Here is a 21,366-nt window from a genome sequence, read left to right as displayed (position 1 = left end):
CTCTACCCTTTCAGGCTTTCCAGCTCCAATGCAATATTCTCAAGATGGCAGATTCTCAAGACCCCTTAAGACACAGCAAATGTCTCAAATTCTCACCACCTCCCACACCTCCCTCCACATGAAAATATGAACGCAGTAAGTGTGTTTACTGTAAATGATCCTTGCTTACCAAGAAATATTAGTAACATGGTATTTTCAACATGACAAATAATTTTCACATTACCTTTCAATGAAAGTCCATTCTTAGCCTTTGGGAGTACACATAATTAATAATTTCAATAGTATCATTAGCATTGGTTGTCATGGCATTTGAAAAAGGATCCTACAGCTACCACCTCTCAATCTGTTTCAGTGACCTACTAACCCAAATACCTATATGAATGGGCTGATGGAAATGGTGACATGATTACTATGATGTGAAGAGTCTTTTCAAGGTAATTGAATGAAAAGAACAGTCTTTCTTTCTAAAGACGAATTGGTGCTCCAGTGGTAAATTATTTAGGTTCCTACAGCAGGGCTGTAATGCACACAAATCATAGGATCCTCTTTCTTCTCTATAAATGTCAGTTAGTATTTCTAATTAACTGTCTGTCGTTATACAGGAGAAATTAGCTGGCTTTTCCATGAACAGCTATCAGTGAAAATATTCAAGTTATGATGTTTCTAAAAGGACACCACTCTTACTCCAACTTCTAATTTCTGACTCTGGAATCCACTTCACCTTCAGTTTAAAGGCCAGAACCCACTTCACCTTCAGTTTAAAGGCCAGAGCAGTGATTAGTAAATCAAACTAGCCTTGTTCTGATAAACGTGAACTTTGGGATTACAACTAAGCCTAAACGTACCTAAAGAGATGAAACTCCAGAAACACATAAAGAATAAATTAATAGAAGTGATGGCCTTGGTAGCAGACAATGAAAATGACAATACCCAAACTAAAACACACTAAGCATGCAGCATGCCTTTATCATGTCTCCTGGCCCTAAGGCCATTAAAACCAACTGTGTTCCAAACAAAGAGGTCCAATTACCAGTTCCAAAACTGTGTAATGCACAAAACTATAATGTGATAAAAAGCAATAAGGATTAAAAAGAATTCCAATAAAAATTAACAGGCCTCATAGGTATGAACTTCAACATCCTACAGTGTCCTAAAAAAGTCCTCTTTTTTTACACTGAAAAACATCCCTGTTAACTATTTTAAAATTTAGCTAAGGATACAGTAACCTATATCCACTAAAACAGGTCAGGTGAAGCAGTGCTGAGCATCTGGGCAACCTGACTACAAGAAACCCAGTAGAGCCCACTTTTAACTAAAGATACACAGTATGAGGGTATAAATAAACAAACCTGTCTATCCCAAACCCTGATTTCTAATCTCCAGAGTACTGGATTTCCCTCCAGCTACTATGGAGAGAGCTGCAAAGCTCAGTTCAGCACCCACTGCACTCTATTCTACAGAGAGGCCACACAAAAGAATGGTTTGGTATGAGCAAGATTGAGGTGTTAAGCTCAGAGAGATCTGCACACAAATAAACCCAGATATTTAGGGAGACCTTCTGATGAAAATGAAGGCCTCCAAGAACTTTAAATCCTTGGAAAGTGTCCTCCAGCTTATGTTTAAACTTTGACTGAAACTCTCTTCAGCACCTCTCTTTTGTTGAGGATCTTGTTCCAAACACTCCACTGAAAGTCTGCAACAAAAATCAAGAACAGTCCTCTCTGCTCCAGTGTCTTCATGACAAAACGTGCCTTTTTCTTTCAGAAAAAGATGGGTGGCTTACACTCAAGGAAATTAGTTAAAACACTCTTTCCAGACCCCAGCATAAGTCACAGCCCAGGACAAGAATCAAGCATTAAAGCTATTGCTGTATCTGCCTACCTTTCTCACCCATCAAATTTTCATACTGGCAATAATTTAGAACGACAGAGAACCTGAGCCAGCATACTGACACACACAGTAGAAAGGAAAGCTCCCTTAGCACCCCCAGAAAAGTGAATACACATGTAAATTCTGCATACACACTGCTAGACAGTGAAAACTGTGAGAACAACGGAGATAATCTTCTACAGGGTTGAAGCAGACAAGACCACAAAAAAATAAAAAAACAACAACCAACTTTAAAAATATAATTTATCATTTATTTAACAGCAGTGTGTTAACCTCCAAGTGAAAAAGATTTTCCAGTTTCTTTCACTGTAGTAATTCCAGAAGGAAACAAGTAGTTTGAATTATGGTTAAATCTTAAACAAAACAAAACAAAATAGCTGATGTATCAATATCATGGTCAGTTTTATAATTTAAAAAATTATCATTTAGCATGCTCTCTCACTTTTCTGTACTGATGGCAATGAGGTTCTTCCTTCCCAACTCCCCCTTGCTCCTCCTACAAACCCCTGTTTTTATGAAAAAGATTGATATAAAGTTTGGAAAAAAAAAAATTATATACACTTATACACTACTTTGGTGAATCACACCAAAGTAGTCTATTATCCAGTTTAAAAAAAATTGAAAAAAAAAAAATCACATAACTTGGTTTCAAAATGAACATGGATCAAAGACAGAAGGGAGAAGAAAACTATTAGAAATCTGTTGTCTCAACGAAAGCAAGGATTTTTGAGTTGATTTTTTCCATGATGAAGTTCTTCCCAACCTGACTAAATCCTGAGCCACTTATTTATTTGGTCAATGCAAAAACATTAATTCCATGAAAAATTTCCTTCTGAAGCTCGATGTGCCAGATATTCTCGTAATATATGGACACACAGGAGCAACTCCCACAGTACTCCAATCCTCAGGCCTACCCTACACTTAGAACTGTTGTGAGGACAAGCACACAGAATGAATGAAATAGTCCTAAAGGTGGACATAACTTATAAGGACTAAACAACATTCCTGTTCATTTCAGTCCCCATCCTAAGTGAAGCTGCAAAAGCAAAAGTACGGGTGCTAGCATGCAAAAACATCATCTGACACTTCTGTCATACTCACAGATTGATTTTCATGCCTGTCCCAATTTAATGAAATTTGGTGCAATTGAAGTTTGCAACTTGAAAAGAAAAAAAAAAACCTATTTGCTTCACAATGAAAAACAGATCTCAAACTGCAGAGATCATGAATGCGTTTCTATCACACGAGTACCTGAGTATGCCATTGGAGATGGAAGAACACTTTGCAGCTAAATATAACAAACCAAAGAAGAACAGTGATATTAAAAATTCAGTAGAAAATATATGCCCTATTCCTCCCAGTTTGTGAGGCACGTTGCAGCATCGCTCTTTGACCAATTCGCACGCGCCTACCTTTTTGAAGGATTTATGCTACAAGCACAAGCTGATGGGTTTTTTCCTATGGAGTTTTTCCTTTATGCCAATGACACTTTGTGGAGAAATTCTGAATTGCATTTAGTGAAAAAGCTAAAACTTGTTTTTGTGCTCAACTCCACATCAGCTACTTGCCCTGAAAACAATCAGACTACTCACATACAAAGCAAAGCTTCTGCATAATCTTTCCTAAGTGAGGGCCTAAGAAGGCAAAGTTAGACAGGTTTGTCATACAGCCCACATGCATGAATACGTACTTTGTGCTCCCTGGGTAACATACAGTAGCCTCATTAAAAAGGAGAGGAAAAGAAAATAATTATAAACCACACAGAACAGGCTTTAATTGTTTTCAGACATTAAGCAAAAATATTCTGGTATATCACTTACTGTGTTTTACTCTATAGTTAAAATATTTCATAAAATTCAAAGGTTTTATGTATAACTATGTATTTATATAAAATACCTTTTTAAGTATTTCTCTTTAGTACCTCAGAATGCAGAAGTAACCTGTTACAACAATCAGAGCTAAAAAGAAAAAACAAACGTAATACAAGTTACTGCTCTAGCTGAAGTCAATGGCAGAATCCATAATGACTTTGAAAGACACAAAATAAATCCATGAAAACTTTACAAAAGCATCAGGCATCAGCATAATTATGATTTCACTGATTTTTTTATGGGGAAAGAAAACCCTTTCAAGCTTTAGAAGTTCAAAGACCACTGCTCTATCCCTCTTAAACATAACCTGGGAAAAGTGAGGGTGAAATGGTGATGGAAGGTTTCCCTCCCAGTTAATTCAGCAAAGATTAGCTGAACGAAACTACAAAGAACTGCTTTTGAAATTTCCACTGTGTGCAACATTCTTAAACAAGATACCTCACACAAATATAGAAGATGGCAGCAGAACTCTAGGGAACATATTTATTAATTAAAAAGCACAGAAAATATAGAAGGGAAAATCAAGCAGAATTACTGTGCACGTAATGTTTTACTTTCCATTTTAAATTCTTAGTGAATGAGTTGTGAATTCCATCTAGTATTTAAAAACTCAAAATCCTTTACTGTTTTGTAACAGTCTAAAGATATGAGGCCTCATAATGACTGACATTGTCCTTTACTAATCTGAAGCTTTAACAGCACGACAATTAACAGTTCAGTGCTTCGAAATCAGGCAGGCACTTGGTATTATTTTTTAAAAAAAATAGGACGAAACAGAAAAACAAAGCTGTCTGCTGAAATTCAAGAGGAAAGGGTTTGGGTTCTTTTTAAATATGTACAAATATGATAAAATATTTCCTGTGTCCTAAATTGAGACACATTTTGCCATCCACCCTTCATCTAAAACTGATTTCTGCGACTCCACTGCCCACCTGCAAGTTTGCAATACTTACTTGTCTTCATGGTACCAGACACTGCAGTTGCTCTTATACTTTTATTAACTGGTTTCAAAATCCAAGCACAAAAATACTGCAAAATAGCATTGACATAAAAATTTTGTGAAGTGTAAATCTGTATTGAAAACTCCATTTAAAAAAAAAATCTTACATTCACCAGTCACTAACTTCATCACCTGGGATTCCTGAATGTAAACCTGTTCCAGGTACTAAGGTGGAATTCAGTAAGAGTCTGTCCTCACTGGTATGAGTGTAGAAGTGGGGTCCCAGTTTCCTTCTGCATGGAGTGTTTTTACTGGAAGAACTCCTTTATGAAACTCCAGCCTTAAAATTGAGATTTCATGCCTTATATACACAAAAGTATCAATAAAGTAACATTTATTAAGCATTTTAATAAATATGGTTATAAGATACTCAGGTGCAGGAAGTGACAACACCTCCCCGTTATCAGCTGGGAAACTCCACGTGTTACATCAGGGAGATACCAGATACCTTTTGCAAAAGAGGAATTACATAATGCACATTACAGTCACCCTACCTGTAGCTCCAAAGAAACATACACACACAGCGAAGGGATTTCTTTTTTAAAAAAAATCAAATAGTTTCACTGCTAACAGCTGGAAAACAGTCTTTTAAGAAGCTGAACGTACAGATGGCAGTTTTATAACTCAATCCAAGAATACCCAGGAGCCTCTCCATGTAAGAACAATGACTGTAAATGGACCCTATGGACTGAAAAGCAAATATTTAAAAGATATAATCAAATATTATCTGATACCCTTCCAAGCTGCTTTTGGTTCTGCCCGCTATTTCAAATGCAGGTATCCTCCACCTTTTTGTTTACTTGGCCTTAGAAATACAATACAAAACCAAGCGATATTAAGAAGCAATATCCTGAACAGATTAACGAGGCTCCTGAACACATCACTTGTACTTATAGAAAGACTTTATTTTGGCAATAAGATTCAAGAGCCTGAAGTTAAATTGCAACCCTTTTCTGTACGGAGGAGGAAAGGTAACAAACAAGGTTTAGGGGCATATTCCTCCTTTCCACACAAACACGTTGTTGTTTGGAATGGGGTGTGAGGAGTTTTACCGTCATCACAACAGTCACAGGCTGAGGCAACCATGAAGTGAGTGTCGATGCTGGAATGGAAACACCTCTGTTCAGCGCTAATCTGTAGTACCAGCAAGTGATTCACTACAAACACTGTGACACATCGTGAGGAGCGATGAGTTTTGTGTCCTCCCTGGCATTCACCTCTTCCAAGTGAGCTGCCTCACAGCTGTCCCAGCGCCTGGGTGGTCACAGAGGGTACAAACGAGCAAAGGGGATGAAAAAGCTTTTTTGTTTATTTATTAATTAAAAACTGAAACTCTCCAAGTTGAAGAAGACATTTTGTTCACGCACCTTGAGAGAAGAGGGCACATGTTCCCCATTTCTGATAAATAAAAGAAGAAGGAAGGCGAGAGCGGAGGCTTTGGAGGGTGGGCTTCACACCCACCACCCCGGAGACCTCCCCACAAAGAACAAGCAGCACAGCAACGAGGAGAAAGAAGAAAAGCAGCGAGAGGCCACGGCTGCGCGGCGGCGGCTTGAAAATTTTACCTGGAAATCAGCCAGTATCATCTCCCGGTCCATGTTGGACGCCATTGCAGCCAGCTGCGTCCCGGCTCTGCTCGGACCCGCGCACCTGGAGCCGCTGCCGGCGGGGAGGACGGGGCAGGGCGGCAGCTCAGGAGCTCATGGAGGCGCCGCGCTCCGCTCGGGCTCCCGCGGCGCCCCCGGGCTGCCCCTCCCGGGGCGGAGGAAGGCGGCAGGGGAGGGGAGAGCGGCGGGCCGGGCGCGGGGCCGGGAGCGGGCAGCGCTGCCTCAGCCGCGGGGCCGGGGAGGAGGAGGAGGAGGAGGAGGAGGAGGCTGAGGAGGAGGAGGAGGCAGCGCCGCTCCCCGCCTGCCTCCACAGCGCCTGTGTCGCACATTTTGCCTGTCATTGAGGTCGCAAAGAGGCGCTTTGCGGCCGGCACGTGATCGCCCGCCTGTCAAGCGCTGTGAGAGAACCGGGGGCGGGACCGCGCCGGGACCGGGCACCGCGGGCACCACGGGCCCCGCGGGCCCGCGCCCAGGGAGCGGAGCGGAGCGCCCAGGCCCGCGCTGCCCAGCGGAGGTGCCGCCGGTCCGCCCGCGCGGGGCCGAGGGAGCGGGCACAGCCCCCGTCCCGTCCCGCCGGTTGGCGGCTCCCCGGGCCCGGCGGCGGCGCGGGGTGTCCCGGCTGGGCTCCGCCGCCAAGTGCGGCCTAAACGGGTTGGCGGGGACCTGGCTGCGGCCATCCCTGGGCGGTGCGGGGAAACAAGGGCCGGAGGACGGCCTTGCCTCTCCGTCCATCCGTCCCTGCATCCATCCGTCCGTCCATCCCTCCCTGCATCCATTTCTCCCTCCCTCCATCCATCCGCGGTGCCATCGGGGAATGCAGCGATTCGGTCCCCGTCCCCCCCGACAGCCCGTACCGTTGTGCCCGCCGAGTGACCCGACCCCACCGGGCGGGGGGCGCGCACAGGGCCGGGGCTCGGTACAGCTCGGTGGTTTTCCCCTCGCCCTGTTCCGACTAATCACAAAAGAAGGAAGTGCGTTTTTCCACAGGTTTTTGAGCCGACGGACCCGTGATCTGCACAGCGGCCCTCGCTCAGGCTTAGCACTCCAGCACTGTAAGCTGCAATTCTATTATATACCGCAAATAAATCTGCTTTAAGTGATGCAAATCTAACTGTAATTAATGTTAAGTCTGCCTTCTACAACCTGATGCAGTTCACCTACCCCCCTCCTGACATTAAGCACGCATTTGGACGCCAATTTGCTAATTAGTCCAACATGTTTTGCTGTGCGTTTGTAGGAGCGTCCTGTGAGTGTCGCAACTATCTGAGGTCACAGAAGCATCGAGCAGCTTTCGTATCAGCTAATAAAGCCACACGATGATACCTTTGAATCAAGATATTCCGCCGGGTTTAGGGAACACGGTTCTTTATTGGGTTTTTATAGAGTTACAGGCGAGTTTCCCGGACCCTCCGAGCTTCCTGCCGCCGCAGCCGGGCTGGCCCCGGGCAGAGCTGCGGGGGGAGCCCGGCGCGACCGCCCACGGCGGCGGGGCCTGTCGCGACCGTGGACACACGCTAAGGGCCGACAGGGGGGGATGAAAAGTTAAACTGTACCTTCAGGAGAGTCCGTGGTTCCCAAGGAAAAACCCTGGGAATTGCTTAGAGCCCGTCTGCGGGCGCTGCTGGGGGGCGCGGGCTCCAGGGCGCCGGAGCTGCGCGTCTGTCGGCGGTGTTGCGGGTCCCCGGGCGGGCGGGCGGACGCCACACTGAAACGCCACTTGCGATGCAACGCCACAGCGTCAGAGGAGCTGGTTTTTTTTATTTTATCGTGTTGCTGCTCTAGTTTATGTTGGCAGGGCTTGCCAAGAGGGTTTTATTGCCCGCTGACGTTAGCTTAACAATTCGAGCTCCCCACCGACGACCGGAGGGATGATAAATTAATTGCCCTCACACCTGCACGGTTTTTTTTCCCCAGTTCTATGTTACAGACAGTTCTGTAATAAGTACAAGGTATGGTGCAATGCCAAGTACAGCCTATGCTAAATTACAAACAAATCCACCCACACATTACTAGAGAGTAACTATAATAAAGGCTGAAAAGCGAGTTTTAGCAACTGGAGTAAGGCCAATTAATTCCTGGCACGAATTGAAGCTATAGGTATGTTGTCAAGATTAGTTACACGACGTTCACGTCTATTACAGTCATATTTTAAATAATGATATCTATATTATAGATCAAAACAGGAAGGATTTGATCCAGAACGTGAAGAGAAGGTGAAAACCTGCACATGCCCCACGTCGCAGGAAGTTCACGTTCAAGTCACAACGAAAGTTTCTATTCCCCTTCTCACCTTCTCACAACCCCTCGCTGCGAGCCACTCGAGCTGTGTTGTGTTCTTCAAAGAGTGTTAGACAAAGTAGGGAGCTGCTTATCTTACTCCTTGTAATGCTCGCCGATAAGATCTCCCTCCAGAAAGTGTTTTTTTCTGATGATTCTGGAGCCCACTGGAACAATTCTTTTAGTTTTAGGGGGATTATCTTCGTCATTCATGAGACGAAACGATCAGGACTAACGAGCTACTTTCTGCAAAGACGTTTGACAGAGCCCCACGGTAGAGGAGGCTTCGCGGCATTTTCTGGCCGGGCAGTTTGACTTGCAGGAGGCCTGCAGCACTCCAACTACCCTCTACTTAATTATTTTTGCTATGTGGTGTGATTAACAGAAGATGCGAACTTTATTCTGAACTGTAAACCAACAAAAAATAATGTGAGACTGTTGTAAGACTTGCAGGTCTAATTTTGCAGTAATTCAGCAACAGGGAACACCACCAAAGCCTGTGGATTTTAGTAGTGATTAGTCACAAAATAAAGTTACTTACAAGCCGTCTGAATGAATAATCGAAGTTTTGCATATAAATTCCTTCCTTATGCAGAAAAGCAACTATATTTGAATAAATAAATTATATTTGTGTGTATATATATTTCTAGAGCTAACTTTGAGGGAAATTATAATTCATATTTTTCCTTACAAAACTGTAAAAAAAGGAAGGAAAAGCGCTGTTACTTCAGGACGAGAATTATCACAGTGAGGCCTTTAAAAATACACGGGCCTTTAATGGGAGTGGGGGGGTTAGTTGATAAATTGAACAAAGTTGCTTTCCCTGCTCGGTGTGCAGGCAGCTCACACTTGTCACCTTTGTATATTCACAAACAAGCGTGGGAGGGGAAATCAGTACAGAAAAATTAAATTGCGACACAAAAAGCAACTGACGCTGAGAGGAGAGCCAGATGCAGAAGTCATACTGGCTTCACTCAGCCGTAGGTCCATCCCTGCAGAACCGGCTCTATCTGACGGCGGTGGCCCCGACTCGGGCCCCGGCCCCCTCCGGCCCCTGCCCGGCTGCCAGCGGCAGGTTCCCCCCGCAGGGCAGTGCTGGAGGAGATGTCACTGCCACAGGTTCCCTCCCTAACGCATCTCCCCGAGCTGCCTCACGCCTGTTTACATTCAAAATCATCTTCCCGTGGCGTCCACGCAGAAAACAGACGTGCAGACTGCAACCGATGGGTTACGTGTGCTTATCAGGGAGCCATGACATTGCACCTTACCTCTCGGAGGGTTCGTTTGGCAGAATTCAGTCCTCCAAGGGTCCCTGCAACCTAAAGCAATCCGGCCATTAAAGCACTTTAAGACACTAAACAGTGTTAGGCAGAGTGGCGATGACATCCCCGTACTGTACCATCCTCGCTTCTTCGCCCTGGGGAAGGAAAAGCGAAGCCCTCGCGTCTCCTCGGCGCCCGGGTGCGTTTTTCCCCTCAAAATGGCACTTTCAAATCAATCAAGGACACCAGAAACGCGGGAAGCAGGGAGTGCCGCCGTGAACGGTCGCCTTTCCACCGTTAAGACAACTTGACATTGACCCTTCATCCTTGACCTTGTCCTCGGGGAGCAGAGCCCGCGCCGCTGCCGGGGTGGCCCCGAGCGCGGAGCCGCTGCCCCGCGGGGCGCCGAGCGAGCGCGGTGGGTCCAGGACCGAGACCGGGACCGGAGCAGGCTCCGCTCCCCCCGCGGGCAGGTGGAGCCCGCCGGGGAGAAGCGCCGCGGCGGAGGCCGCCCTGCCGCCCGCCGAGCTCCCCCCGATCCCGGTCCTCCCGCCGGGACGCGGAGGCTCCCGGCGCTAAAACCTCCTTTTCCTTTCATTTCCCCCCCACTAGGCCTCGGCAGCGCTCCTCCTAAAAGCATCGGGGCCGCGGTGGCTGTGGCGGGGCAGTGCCGAGCCGGGGCTGCGCGGCGAGGGGACGGCACCCGGCGCCGCGGGGCTGCGGCAGCGGCGCGGCCGGGGCCGGGCGAGGGGCGGGCGGGAGCCGCTACAGGCCTTCCTGCCCGAACTCCGCCGCGCCTCCTTAAATCTGTGCCGTTAAAATGTGGGCGGGTGTTTCAACTCAAAAAGCGCTCAAATTTTTTTTCTTTTCAAAAAAAGCTGATGAGGTTAAAAAAAAAAAAGGGGGGGGGAGAGAGGGAAAAAAAAAAAAAAAGAGGAGAGAGAAACCGGCTTCGTGTCCTTAGGAAACAGAAGTAGCGATTGTTTGTGCTTAAAAAAGGGGGAGCGCAAAGCCGCGGGCGGAGGCGGCGGCCGCGGGACCGGCAAGTGCAGCTTTATTTCGCGAAGTTGGAAGAGGAGGCGAGCGGGGCTGTCACTGCGGCTGCAAGCGCGGCCGGGCCGGGGCAGCGGCGGCACCAGCGCGGCCCCTGCCCCCGCCCGGAGCTCCGGGAGGAGCGGCCGCCGCCTGGGAGCGCCTGGCGGAGCGCGGACAGCGGCGGCGGGACCCCGGCGGAGCCCGGCGGACACACGGCCCCGCGCCGCGGCTCCTGCACGCCCTGAGCGCGGGCGGCGGTTCGCGGCAGCCCCCCCGCGCCGCCCGCCGCTCTCCTGGATGCTCCGGAGCCGCCGCCGCCGGGGGCGGCCGCCGGCCGGGATCGCGCCCGCCCGCTGCGCGGAGGCTGCGCGGGGCTGCGGGAGTGAAGCTGCTGCTGCTGCTGCTGCGGGGAGCGAGAGCACCGAGGGAGCGAGCTGGGCGGCGGGACAGCCGCTGCCGCCGCGCCCGGCTCTCCGCGGGCGCGGCTCGTCCTTCCCTTCCCTCCTGGGCCCGGACTAAGGCGGAGGAGTGGGATGAAGGGGGGATCCCGAGCGGGAGTTGGATGCACACTACTACAGGAGACCTTTCCTCGGAGCTGCTGCTGATGCTAAGTCTCAGATCCCGACTGTGAACAGGGTGGGTTGTCTTCTTCTTCCAAGATCTCAGGTCTGAGTGAGTCTCCGGTATACTTGTATTTATATTACCTATAACATATACAGTATATTGCAGAGCTGTTAACCTATTTACCCCCCGCGAATGTGGCCAAAGTCTTTAATAAGAGTTACTCTATATGTGGAAGCAAAGAAATCTTCCTTCAAGTGGAGCTGCAGTTTTGCTGAATAATCACGTGTGAGTTAGGGGCGGGGTCTTGGCAAGGAGGTTTTTTACTAGTATTTACTACAACGTCTACTCCAGAAGATTAACCATCCCAATCCTTCTGTCAGTCTCCGATGCCATGCCTGGTTAAAAAAAAAAAAAATCTCATCTTTTTTCCGATCGTCAGTCACCCTAAAGAATGGCCGAGCCTTCTGGGAACGAGCTGGCGTCCGCGGCTGCCAAGGGGGACCTAGTGCAACTTACTAATTTGTTGCAAAAGAATGTAAACGTCAATGCACAAAATGGATTTGGGAGGACTGCGCTGCAGGTTGGTATCCAGAGAGGGAGAAAATATTTCATCACTGGTACCTACGTGACCCGGGTTTCCAAAAAAGACAACGTTTTAAGCAGGCTGGTGGATGAAATTCGAGTGGTTTTTCAAACTCGTTGGATGCCATATTTTATAAGTTTAGTGGCTCCAACTCCCTAAAATGACGTACTTGAAATAAAACTGGTCAAAACCATTCTTTCAATCGGGGATCGCCCTCAATGTCAAACGGGCTACGAGTTTGCTAATATTTTGTAATTTTATGGGGAGGAGGCAAGGAATGAGAGAGCTGAGATGAAAAGAAATCAGCTTAGGTGAGCAGGATTTCATAGCAGGTCTGTAAACACAAATGTGCTGTTCTCTGAAGCTTAGGATTTATCTCTTCTTTTTTTTTTCTGCAATGTGCTTTTACAGTGTGGCTCGTCTGGGTTCTGGGGTCTGTTATGGATGGTACTTTTCCTTTATACACTGTTGGTGAGGAATGACCTTTCTCATTGGGAAGCATGCTGCTCAGAACCGAGGACCTCCGATGTACATTAAGAGTTAGCCCTACGAGTTAGGGTTCCAGCTGAATCACTTGCTTTTTCATTCATAATTAAGACTTTAAAATCTGCTTTTTTAGATCGGCTACCAGGGCACTGCTTCCAGTTATTTACTTTCTGATCGTATAGGGTGCTATGTCCTAATTTTTAATCGTGTAGCTGTGCAGGCAGGAGTTGGAACTCATCCAACTGCAAACTACTGGAGCTGGGAAAGATTTTGCTCTTAATATTATCAGATAATGATGGCGAAAGGGCTAGAATACCTACCGAATAGTGAAAGATGTGATTTATAAATCCGGAGGGAAAAATAAGTGTGGTTATTTGTACCGAAGGTATAAGTAATGAAATGTGGAAGTGGAGCTATAGGTCTTTTTAATTTCACACATTAGTAAAATCGTTTGTTAACCCCTCTCCCCTCTTCCCTGCAAACCATGATAATAATTTCTGAAACTGGATTTTTAAACAGCATAGAATCTGTGAATGTACTCGAGATATTTACAGCTTTTTGGCTCAACATCAAAATGTTAGAGCTGGAAAATAAGCAACTCTTGCTAAAAACGCAGGAATGACCCTGTTTTGACAATTTCGCTGAAGCTGGAGATCTGTGAGCTCCTTGCTGTCCTGTTAGCACCTAAATAGGGCATCGCCTGGCAGTGCAGGCACTTGCAGCAATTTTTAAGAGAGCAAAAGGGTTTAAATTAAAAACTTAGGCAAACTAACTTCTGTAAGAAATCAGGAGACATTTAGGTAGTTGATTTATCCTCGGGATGAGGGCTGAAAACCGATTTGTCCTACAGTAATGTTGGGCATTTTTTTCCTAAAAGCAGCTAACTGTCTGTATCCTGAATTAAGGCATATTTTACACAATGACATAGCATCCAGCTATATTAAACATGCATCCGTGTCCTAATGATACTTCTTATGGGTGCCTAATCATAACTGAGTTAATTAACCACAACAAAAATCAAAACAGGAGAATCTGTTGACTTATTTTCAATATGTATCATCCCGAAATGTGCTGTGGGTGCGTGGCCATGCTCGAAAGACTTCTCTGTCAGTGCAGTCTGCAAAACTGAAATAATCTCTCTGTAATCTCTCTCTCTGTTACAACGGAGAGAATGCTCCTATATTAATGTCAATGCATTTATATTTTTCCTCTGCACTTATGTTTAATTAAACAACTACTCAGCTTGTCTTGCTCTGTCCTTTTTATTTCTGGAGAAGTGTACCTATGCAGGCCTCAAATACATCTCCTGCCCTTATGCTTTTCGTCAGACTTATTCAATTAGTGCTTTCTCCTTCTTTGCCTCCCTCCCCCCAAGTGAAACTTTGCAAAATAAAGGGCATTTGCTGTTCAGTTGTAGCCCACGTCCAAAAAGCCTCACCTTTTATATGATTTTCTCCCCCTCGCATCTTTAACTGAAGCTTTCAGTCCCCCTAGCCTGAACACAGAAAACTCCCACTTAAACCAAATATATGTTTTCAATTCACAAATAATACAGCCTGGGCTCTCAAAAAGAGATCAAAATGTCCGGATTTTACTAAACAAAGAGAGATCACAATGCTCTTGTTTTCTTTTACATTGCTTCCATCTCTCGTCAGAAGTGAAAGAAGTGGCTGGAAGCCTTGGGGCACAGAGAGATCTCTTTCCCTGAATCCCAGCCTGTCTTATCTGCACTTTTGCTCCTGTCTGTGGTTATAATATACTGGGCTACTTTACAGTCCAAATGCTGTATATAATTATATTTATTCTAGCTTGGTTTCCTGAAAAAACTTAATATATATTTGTCACCAGGAGAGTTTTTCAGCAAATCCCCTGTAGGAACTGTACTTTATGTTAAATGTAATGCACTGTAATGCTCGTTTATGCTGTTTTGGTTTTTTTTAATCGAGATTTTCTAAACAATATGTGAACCTCTCTAAGGAAATAAAAAAGGTTTGAGGGTTTTTTTTCGAATTTGACACCAACAGTGAGACTAGTTTCAAGGACAGGAAAATATTGCCTATAGGCTGGAGATTATACATTATGGTGTTCATTTTTGGAAAGTCTGTGCAAACACAAAATGAGGAATTAAGGGGAAATCGCTGTAAGCTGTTAAGTTCCAAATAAGAGAAACTTGCGTTCTAATCATGATAGTTTTATGGTGCAATTGAGAAAATTGAAAGGAGCTTTTTTTTTTTTTCTCTGAGAGAAACAGAAAATCCAATTATTATTGTTGTTGGAATTTTTTTAAGGGATGTTTTTAACAACAGAACGTAGCCACAGTTTACTTATAGAGGGGTTATGAAAGTATAATATACTGATTTTAGAGGAAAACTTCTGGAACTTTGAAACATTCCTTTTGACTTTTCCTTTTTGGGTGACATAATGAAACACAAATATTGGGGAGAAAAATTTCTTCTAGCATTTATGTTTCTTAACAGACAGAGCTATGGTACAGTCCAAATATTTGTTTTATGATAATGCACAGACAATGTAAACACCTGAAAGCTTATAAAAACACATTCTACATTTGCTGTTGCTGAGGTAAAATATCTGTTCCTCAGAGACCCTGTATTTGCTGTTTAACAAGATTAAACAGTAATGCAGAGATGTCTCAATGCTTAGGCAAATAAAACCAAATTATACTTAATTTTTGTAAGTTAAGAAACTGAGTTAACCCTTATTAGAAAAAAAAAAGTTGTTATATCCCCATTCTATGCTGTTTCAGACATTTATCTCTGAGACAGAAAGCTGTGACCACCGAAGTGATAACATCTTTCACAATTTCACCGAGTTCAGTAACAAATACATTACAATTAGATGTTCTGTCCCGTCATCAGTTTTATAGTGGGGCTCTTCTGTCTGCTTTAAATGAGAATTGAGCTCTGACTAAAGGCAGAGATAAGAAGTGAGGAAGTGAGGCACTGCTGGAGCAAATCCCCCACCCCGCGGTATCCCATTCTCCTCTTTCTTTCATAGGTGATGAAACTCGGGAATCCCGAAATCGCCCGGCGGCTGCTCAGTAAGGGGGCGAACCCCAACCTGAAAGACAGTACTGGCTTCGCCATCATCCACGACGTAGCCAGGGAGGGGTTTCTGGACACTTTGCAGACTCTGCTGGAGTTCAAAGCCGATGTTAACATTGAGGATAACGAGGGCAACCTGCCCTTGCACTTGGCGGCCCAGGAGGGGCACGTGCGGGTGGTGGAGCTGCTGCTGGCGCGCTCCGAGTGCAAGGTGGGCCACCAGAACAAGCGGGGGGCCACCGCCTACGACCTGGCCAAGCTATACCGGAGAGCAGCCGTGGTGGAGCTCCTGGAGGCCAGCAGCTCCTTCCCTGCCAACATGGACTGAACCCCGCTAGGATGGGGTCTCCTTTGGACGTGAGGTCGTGCCGACTTCTTGGGGTGTTTCTCTCCTTTTTTGTTGCCACATTACTCCTATTTTATTTTTTTTTCTGAACAGCTGGTAGTGTAAGTCTCAAGAAATTCCAGAAGTGGGTTTATAGATAACAGAAACGTTTTAAATCCATGCTCCCAGCAGTTTCTTACACCTTTCACTTTACTCAGTACTCACAGGCTCATTCGAGTGTATGTTGGTTGTTCATATCTAGTTTTCCAGTATCAAGTTTTACAACTTATTTTAGGTCATTCATATGAAGTCATTAATCCAGGAGCTACTATTCACATGCTTAGTATTGCTGGACTTTTAAGAAAAGGAAATAGTTTACTGTGATTTCTCTCACCTCTCCATGCACCCCTCCCTTCTCTTCCCCACCCCCCTTCGATCAGGCTCAAGAGTCTGAAGTCTTGTTTTGGATTAAAACATCCTTTTAAGGGGTCACCTGCAACCCCTGCACAGGCAGAGCTGGAAGTGAAAGGTTGCTTGGCCTGAGGACAGTGGATGGCATTTAGATGCTTTAGGCAATAACTGTATTTTGTCACTAACAAGAGCTTGTAGAAGTAGGTTACTTACTTTCTAAATGTAGATGACACTTTTCCTCTTTGTGTATTTAAACTTTCACCAACCTGGTTTTGAATTTAGTTACCAGAAACAATATAAGTGGTGTTTCTGTGATTGCCAGAGGTTTTAAACAGCTCAGTTTAGTAGTTCGTGTTTACTGTGCACTGCACGAGACCTTTTTTTCTAGTTTCAAAACAGGCAGCAGAGAAACACTGTCAGAGGCAAGAAGACATGAAGGCTGCAATACAAGATTTCTGGTCACTTCATATGCTGAGTGCAGTTTAGATGTTCTTTCAGTAATATTTGCTTTCCACCAGCTATTCTATTTTGTCTGTAAATAAACTATTTTAATGACAGATGCATCTCACAAAACAAGAATATTTGCATACAGTGACATTTAGGAAGCAGCACCTTTGATATTTGTGAGGTTAAGTTATTGCTTGCACCTAAAATACGATTTAACCATTGAAAATTTTCCATTGCAATACAGTTGAGAGTATTCACCACACCGAAACTCATTTGCCTCTCCAGCCTCAACATATTGGGAAGAGTCTCTTATGAAATTTTTTATATTTGTACAGGATCTACTTTTTGGACAGATGGGCAATTTAAACTACTTTATTTTGAATAGTCTAAAATTTAATTGCACAAAATAGAAGGGTTTTAATCAATGCAAAATTAATACTACTTTAAATAGTACTTAAAAGAGCAGAGGGGGTACCTTAGTTTAGTTTTCAACTTAAAAAAATTAGCCCCACAAAATCAGTACTACATTTTCAAGTAAAAAGTAATTTGCTGAAACTGTCTGTCACGTTTACTTTAAGCTCTGTTACACTGCTGTGTTTTCTGATTAAAAACCTCTGTGAAATATGAAGTTCTGTGCTCTTTTATTATAATTTTTGTCCACAAGGAATCTAGAGATCGTTAACCGGAGCAGCACGGCATGTAGGAAGCGTGCTTAGGGAAATAACCTCCAAAGTTCCCAGTTTAAAGAGCACTAAACCAACTGAAATATTAAACCAAGCAACGTAATGCACAGGTCGGTCCCCGAGGTGAAGTGACCCAAATCGCTCTATGTCACTCTCCGTCTTCCTTTCCTCAAGTCCTGGAGGACTCTCCAAGCCTTTTTCTTCTCCATTCCTCTCACAAAGCGAAATTCTGCGCTTCCACCAGCATTTCTCCCATTCACTGCCACAGCAGAGGTGAACACCGAAAGGTAATATCCCAACCTTCTCGCTTTTTTTTTTTCACCTGTGCTGCTAAAAAAGCTTATCGCACACCCATTTTGAGCTTCATCGCCATTTAATTTACGCTAAGGCGAAGTTTAAGCAGTGGCCTAATAAAGTAACTGCTTTATCAAGAAATATGCCCCGCCTAGTCAGAAATAGCGGCTTTTATTGCATGCCAGGAGTCCACGGCTGAAGCCAGGACGAGTCACCCCCGGGCCATGCCCAGAGCCTCAGCGGCTGAGTCACGGGCGATAGTCTGGTTTGAAGGTGTGTTTTATCTGCTTTTACTGCTGCGTTCTCTCTGTGAGCCCCTCGATTTATAGGAAATAAGATGATAAATTGAAATTCCTCGTTAGCTACTTTGAAGGCAAAAATTACTCTTATTCCAGGAAGTTAATAGTTTCTACCAAGAGCCTCTGGGAAAGCAAAGAAGTACATCAGCTGGCGAGTTACACTCACAGGGTTTGGAAGTGACAAGATGTGCCTGGCTGCTGGGGGGATGGCTTTCCTCCAGAAGGTTTTATATTTACAGAACGAGGAGAAAATAATATAAAGTGTGTCTCATTAATAGGGAACTTTGACACTGAAAAAGGATTGTAATATCCGATGTAGTTTAAGAAATTACTTTTGTGGGTTTCTGAAAGTAGTTTGGCAACATCAAAAAGTCCAGTTTCACAAATTCACGTATTTGTGAGAATGTCGACAATAATATTTACCCGGAGATGCAAAACTGCAGCATGTAAGATGGAATTAAAGATTTTTGAGAGCTTTTATTGAGACATAAACCAACTGCAAAGTAAGTCTCTAGGCAGGAGCAGAGATCGCCCTGCAGCAGCCCTGGAATCGGCAATAAACAGTGTAGTATCGAGATGAGAGGTATAAATAGAAACAAATACAGCAAGCACAGAAAAATGTGAAGAAACAGGGCATAAAATGTAGCTGTACCAGGATTCACAGTGACCAGGCTGCATGAGGACAGAACTGTGGGGCAAGAGCCCTCTCCCCTATTTCGGTTACACGGATGAGCAAAGCTGTTACACTTGACCTTTGTTTCTAAATTATCCTCGGCACAACGGCGGGGGCTGCTGAATTCCTTTCGGAAAGGGGCAGATCCTAAAGGGATCCTACAGGGAACGAAGAGAGTTTTATTTCCAGCAGCAGCACCGTGGGAGGGTGAAATACGCGGTCTGTGGGTGCTGGGGAGAGAGGAGGAGAGGTGCAGGGCTAACCCAGGCACTGCCGTGCCCTTACCCAGGGGAGAGAAAATGAGAAGGTATTTGAAAGTGAATTCAGCTCAATCTCCAGTGCAATAAGCGACTGCACATTTAAGTACAGGAAAATAGTTTCTTTCCAGCTTTCAGTGTGGGGAAAAGAATGGAATCAATGCTTTATTCCATGGTGGGGTAAGATACTAGCTCCGTAGGAAGTGCCATTGCATTGTGCACATGAAGAAAGAGTTAACACAATAGAAAACTACCCCTTTTTAGTTTTTTTTTAAAAAGAAAAAGGTCTCTTCCACAAATGTACCTGGGAATTCACTGGGCAGCCCGCCGAAGCAGCCAGAAGCAGCCAAACATTATTATCTCCTGACTAAAGGGCTGAAATTCCCTCGAAAAAAAAAAAAAAAAGCGAGGGGAGGAAAGCTTCTGCATTTACTTGTGGCGTCTGTTATACTGTGCATGGCGGGGGTTGGGGGGGGTGGTGGTGGGAAGAAAAACAGGAGAAAGAAGGACAACGAGAGAAAGAAAGATTTCTCACCGGGTCTCAGCACAGCCTGCCCCACCACACATGCATTTCAAAATGTCGGTGCTCCCGGAGGGCTCTGCCGGGGTCCCCGGGGAGGAGGGAGGGTCGTGCGGGCGGAGGTGCGGGCAGGTCGGGCGGCCCCCCGGGCGCGGGGCCGCGGGGCGGGGGGGGGCGCGCCGGGCTCCGAAACCGTTAGTTTGGCTCCTGCGGCTCCGCTCCCCTTGCTCTTCCTGTCCAAATAATTTTAAATTTACGCGCCTTAAATAACAGTCTGATTTTATTTATTTAGTTTCCTCCGCGGGCTCCGCCGCCGCCGCCGCCGCTCCGCTTCGCCCCGGCCCCCGCCGCCAGGCCCGGGGCGGCCGCGCAGCCCTGCGGGAGTGCGGGGCTGCGGGAGTGCGGGGCTGCGGGGCTGCGGGACTCCGGGACTGCGGGGCTGCGGGGCTGCGGGGCGCCCGGACACCCCCGCGCCTCCCGCCCGCCCGCAACTTGCACTGCGCCTTTTTTTTTTTTTTCCCCCTTCTTCTTCTTCCTTTTTTTTTTTTTTTTTTCTTTTAATCCTCTTTTCTCTTTTTCCCTCCCTTTCCTCCCTCCCTCTCCCCGCAGCCGGGACTGGAGTCTCCTCAGGATAACGCCGGTGCCTTCGCAGCCGCAGTGAGTACATAGAAGGGACCCACATCTTGCCGGGGGGATGTTTGTGACACATCTTTGCGGCCGCTGCCGGGCGGCGGCGGGGCTCCCGCTGCAGCGCCGGGCTCTCCTCCCCCAGCACCGCGTCCAGGGATGCAGAAGCATCTTCTCCCAGCGCAGAGCCCATGTAGAAGGCAAAACCAAGTAGGTTTGTCCCCAGGTTTCCTTAGAAAGATGGGCGGCAAGGTATCCCCAAGCCGGAGCTTTTCATGACCTTGTGTTACATCTGAAAATCAGACGGGCGAAAGAGGGGGGAGGAAAAATCCACCCTTCTTGGTTTCTGTGTCACAGAGGCGAGGAAATTATCTTCGGAGGTAACGTACACGGCACATTTCTGAGAGCCAGATGTGTCAAGCCTTGCTCTGCAGACCTAATTTACAGAGCCTCACTCAGAAAAAAAAATAATAATTCACTTCTGCCATGGCTCTGAGTGGTAAAATGGCTTCTGCGTTTTGAAGAAGCACTAAGTACAAATCACCAGGGACATTATACAGTGCCAGAGGTTTCTGCTTGTCATTTTGTACTTTCCCCTCGTTAGAATTACCTTTCAGCACAGTATCGGTTGTAATTGTGCGAAGTTCAGCTTAAGGATCTAGGAGGAAGAGAACTCTCCTATGTTGGATACTTCAGAATAACCTTGACCTTTCATTAGTGCTTATCCTAAAAGATAAGTCATGCACGGAAAGCAGGGAATTGGGCAAGGCACCTGCAAAAGTACAAATGAAATGGCTCTATTTTTAAACTAGTGTTAAAATGGCTTCTGAATCTGACCAAACGAGGGGCACTGAAGGGCTAAAAAACAAAATCTAGAGCTCTGTGGCAAAATTCAGTTTGACACACACAGGACCCCAAGCTAATTTCCTCATCCCCAGATGGATTTTGTGCCGTTAGTGCAACCAGCGCTGCTGAGACTCACACTGCCAGAAAGAGTAAATTCCCTCTGAAAGAAACTGAATCAGCCAAAAGTATAATCAGCTTTTCAGGGAAGTACAAGACCACTGAACCATGTTTCCAGTTGCATTTCTTTGTTCCTCTGTAACTGTTTTCTGATATTTGTAGCTGTAATTATAGGGGCCACTATCATTTTTGAGTATATTAAATTACAAAAGCCTAATTTCGAGTAGGAA

At 45.6% G+C, this 21,366-nt stretch overlaps 3 protein-coding genes across 5 annotated transcripts in view; 2 read left to right on the top strand and 1 right to left on the bottom strand.

Moving 5' to 3' along the window:
* FAF1 (Fas associated factor 1) overlaps positions 1-10,611 on the bottom strand; it is a 158,911-nt gene extending 148,300 nt beyond the window's left edge. Inside the window, exons 1-2 of one of the 2 annotated variants that reach the window (XM_064665251.1) lie at positions 10,045-10,611; positions 9,914-9,964 (exon numbers count right to left, since the gene is read on the bottom strand). In XM_064665251.1, the coding sequence (XP_064521321.1) occupies positions 9,914-9,964; positions 10,045-10,047 (54 nt within the window). In that variant the 5' untranslated portion in view covers positions 10,048-10,611. Of the gene's footprint in view, positions 1-6,326; positions 6,659-9,913; positions 9,965-10,044 lie in introns of those variants that run through there. The other variant, XM_064665252.1, reaches the window with a different exon arrangement.
* Positions 6,464-9,284, top strand: LOC135418575 (basic proline-rich protein-like). Its single transcript, XM_064664014.1, has 3 exons — positions 6,464-6,521; positions 6,650-7,420; positions 8,542-9,284. The coding sequence occupies exons 1-3, from the start codon at positions 6,464-6,466 to the stop codon at positions 8,583-8,585; spliced, it is 873 nt and encodes a 290-aa protein (XP_064520084.1). The 3' UTR covers positions 8,586-9,284.
* A 151-nt stretch (positions 10,612-10,762) lies between the features above and the next one.
* On the top strand, positions 10,763-17,448 carry CDKN2C (cyclin dependent kinase inhibitor 2C). 2 transcript variants are annotated; one of them, XM_064665260.1, is made up of 4 exons: positions 10,763-11,578; positions 11,662-11,791; positions 11,946-12,086; positions 15,591-17,448. In XM_064665260.1, exons 3-4 carry the CDS (start codon positions 11,958-11,960, stop codon positions 15,963-15,965), a joined length of 504 nt encoding a protein of 167 aa, XP_064521330.1. In that variant the 5' UTR covers positions 10,763-11,578; positions 11,662-11,791; positions 11,946-11,957; the 3' UTR covers positions 15,966-17,448. The 2 variants fall into 2 exon arrangements, with proteins under 2 accessions (XP_064521330.1, XP_064521329.1); XM_064665259.1 differs by lacking the exon at positions 11,662-11,791.
* Positions 17,449-21,366: the final 3,918 nt, after the last annotated feature.

This window comes from Pseudopipra pipra, chromosome 9 (assembly GCF_036250125.1).
Source record: "Pseudopipra pipra isolate bDixPip1 chromosome 9, bDixPip1.hap1, whole genome shotgun sequence".
Taxonomy (NCBI): Eukaryota; Metazoa; Chordata; class Aves; order Passeriformes; family Pipridae; genus Pseudopipra; species Pseudopipra pipra.
Note: the sequence above shows the minus strand (reverse complement) of the source record. Positions and strands in the feature narration are given on the sequence as shown.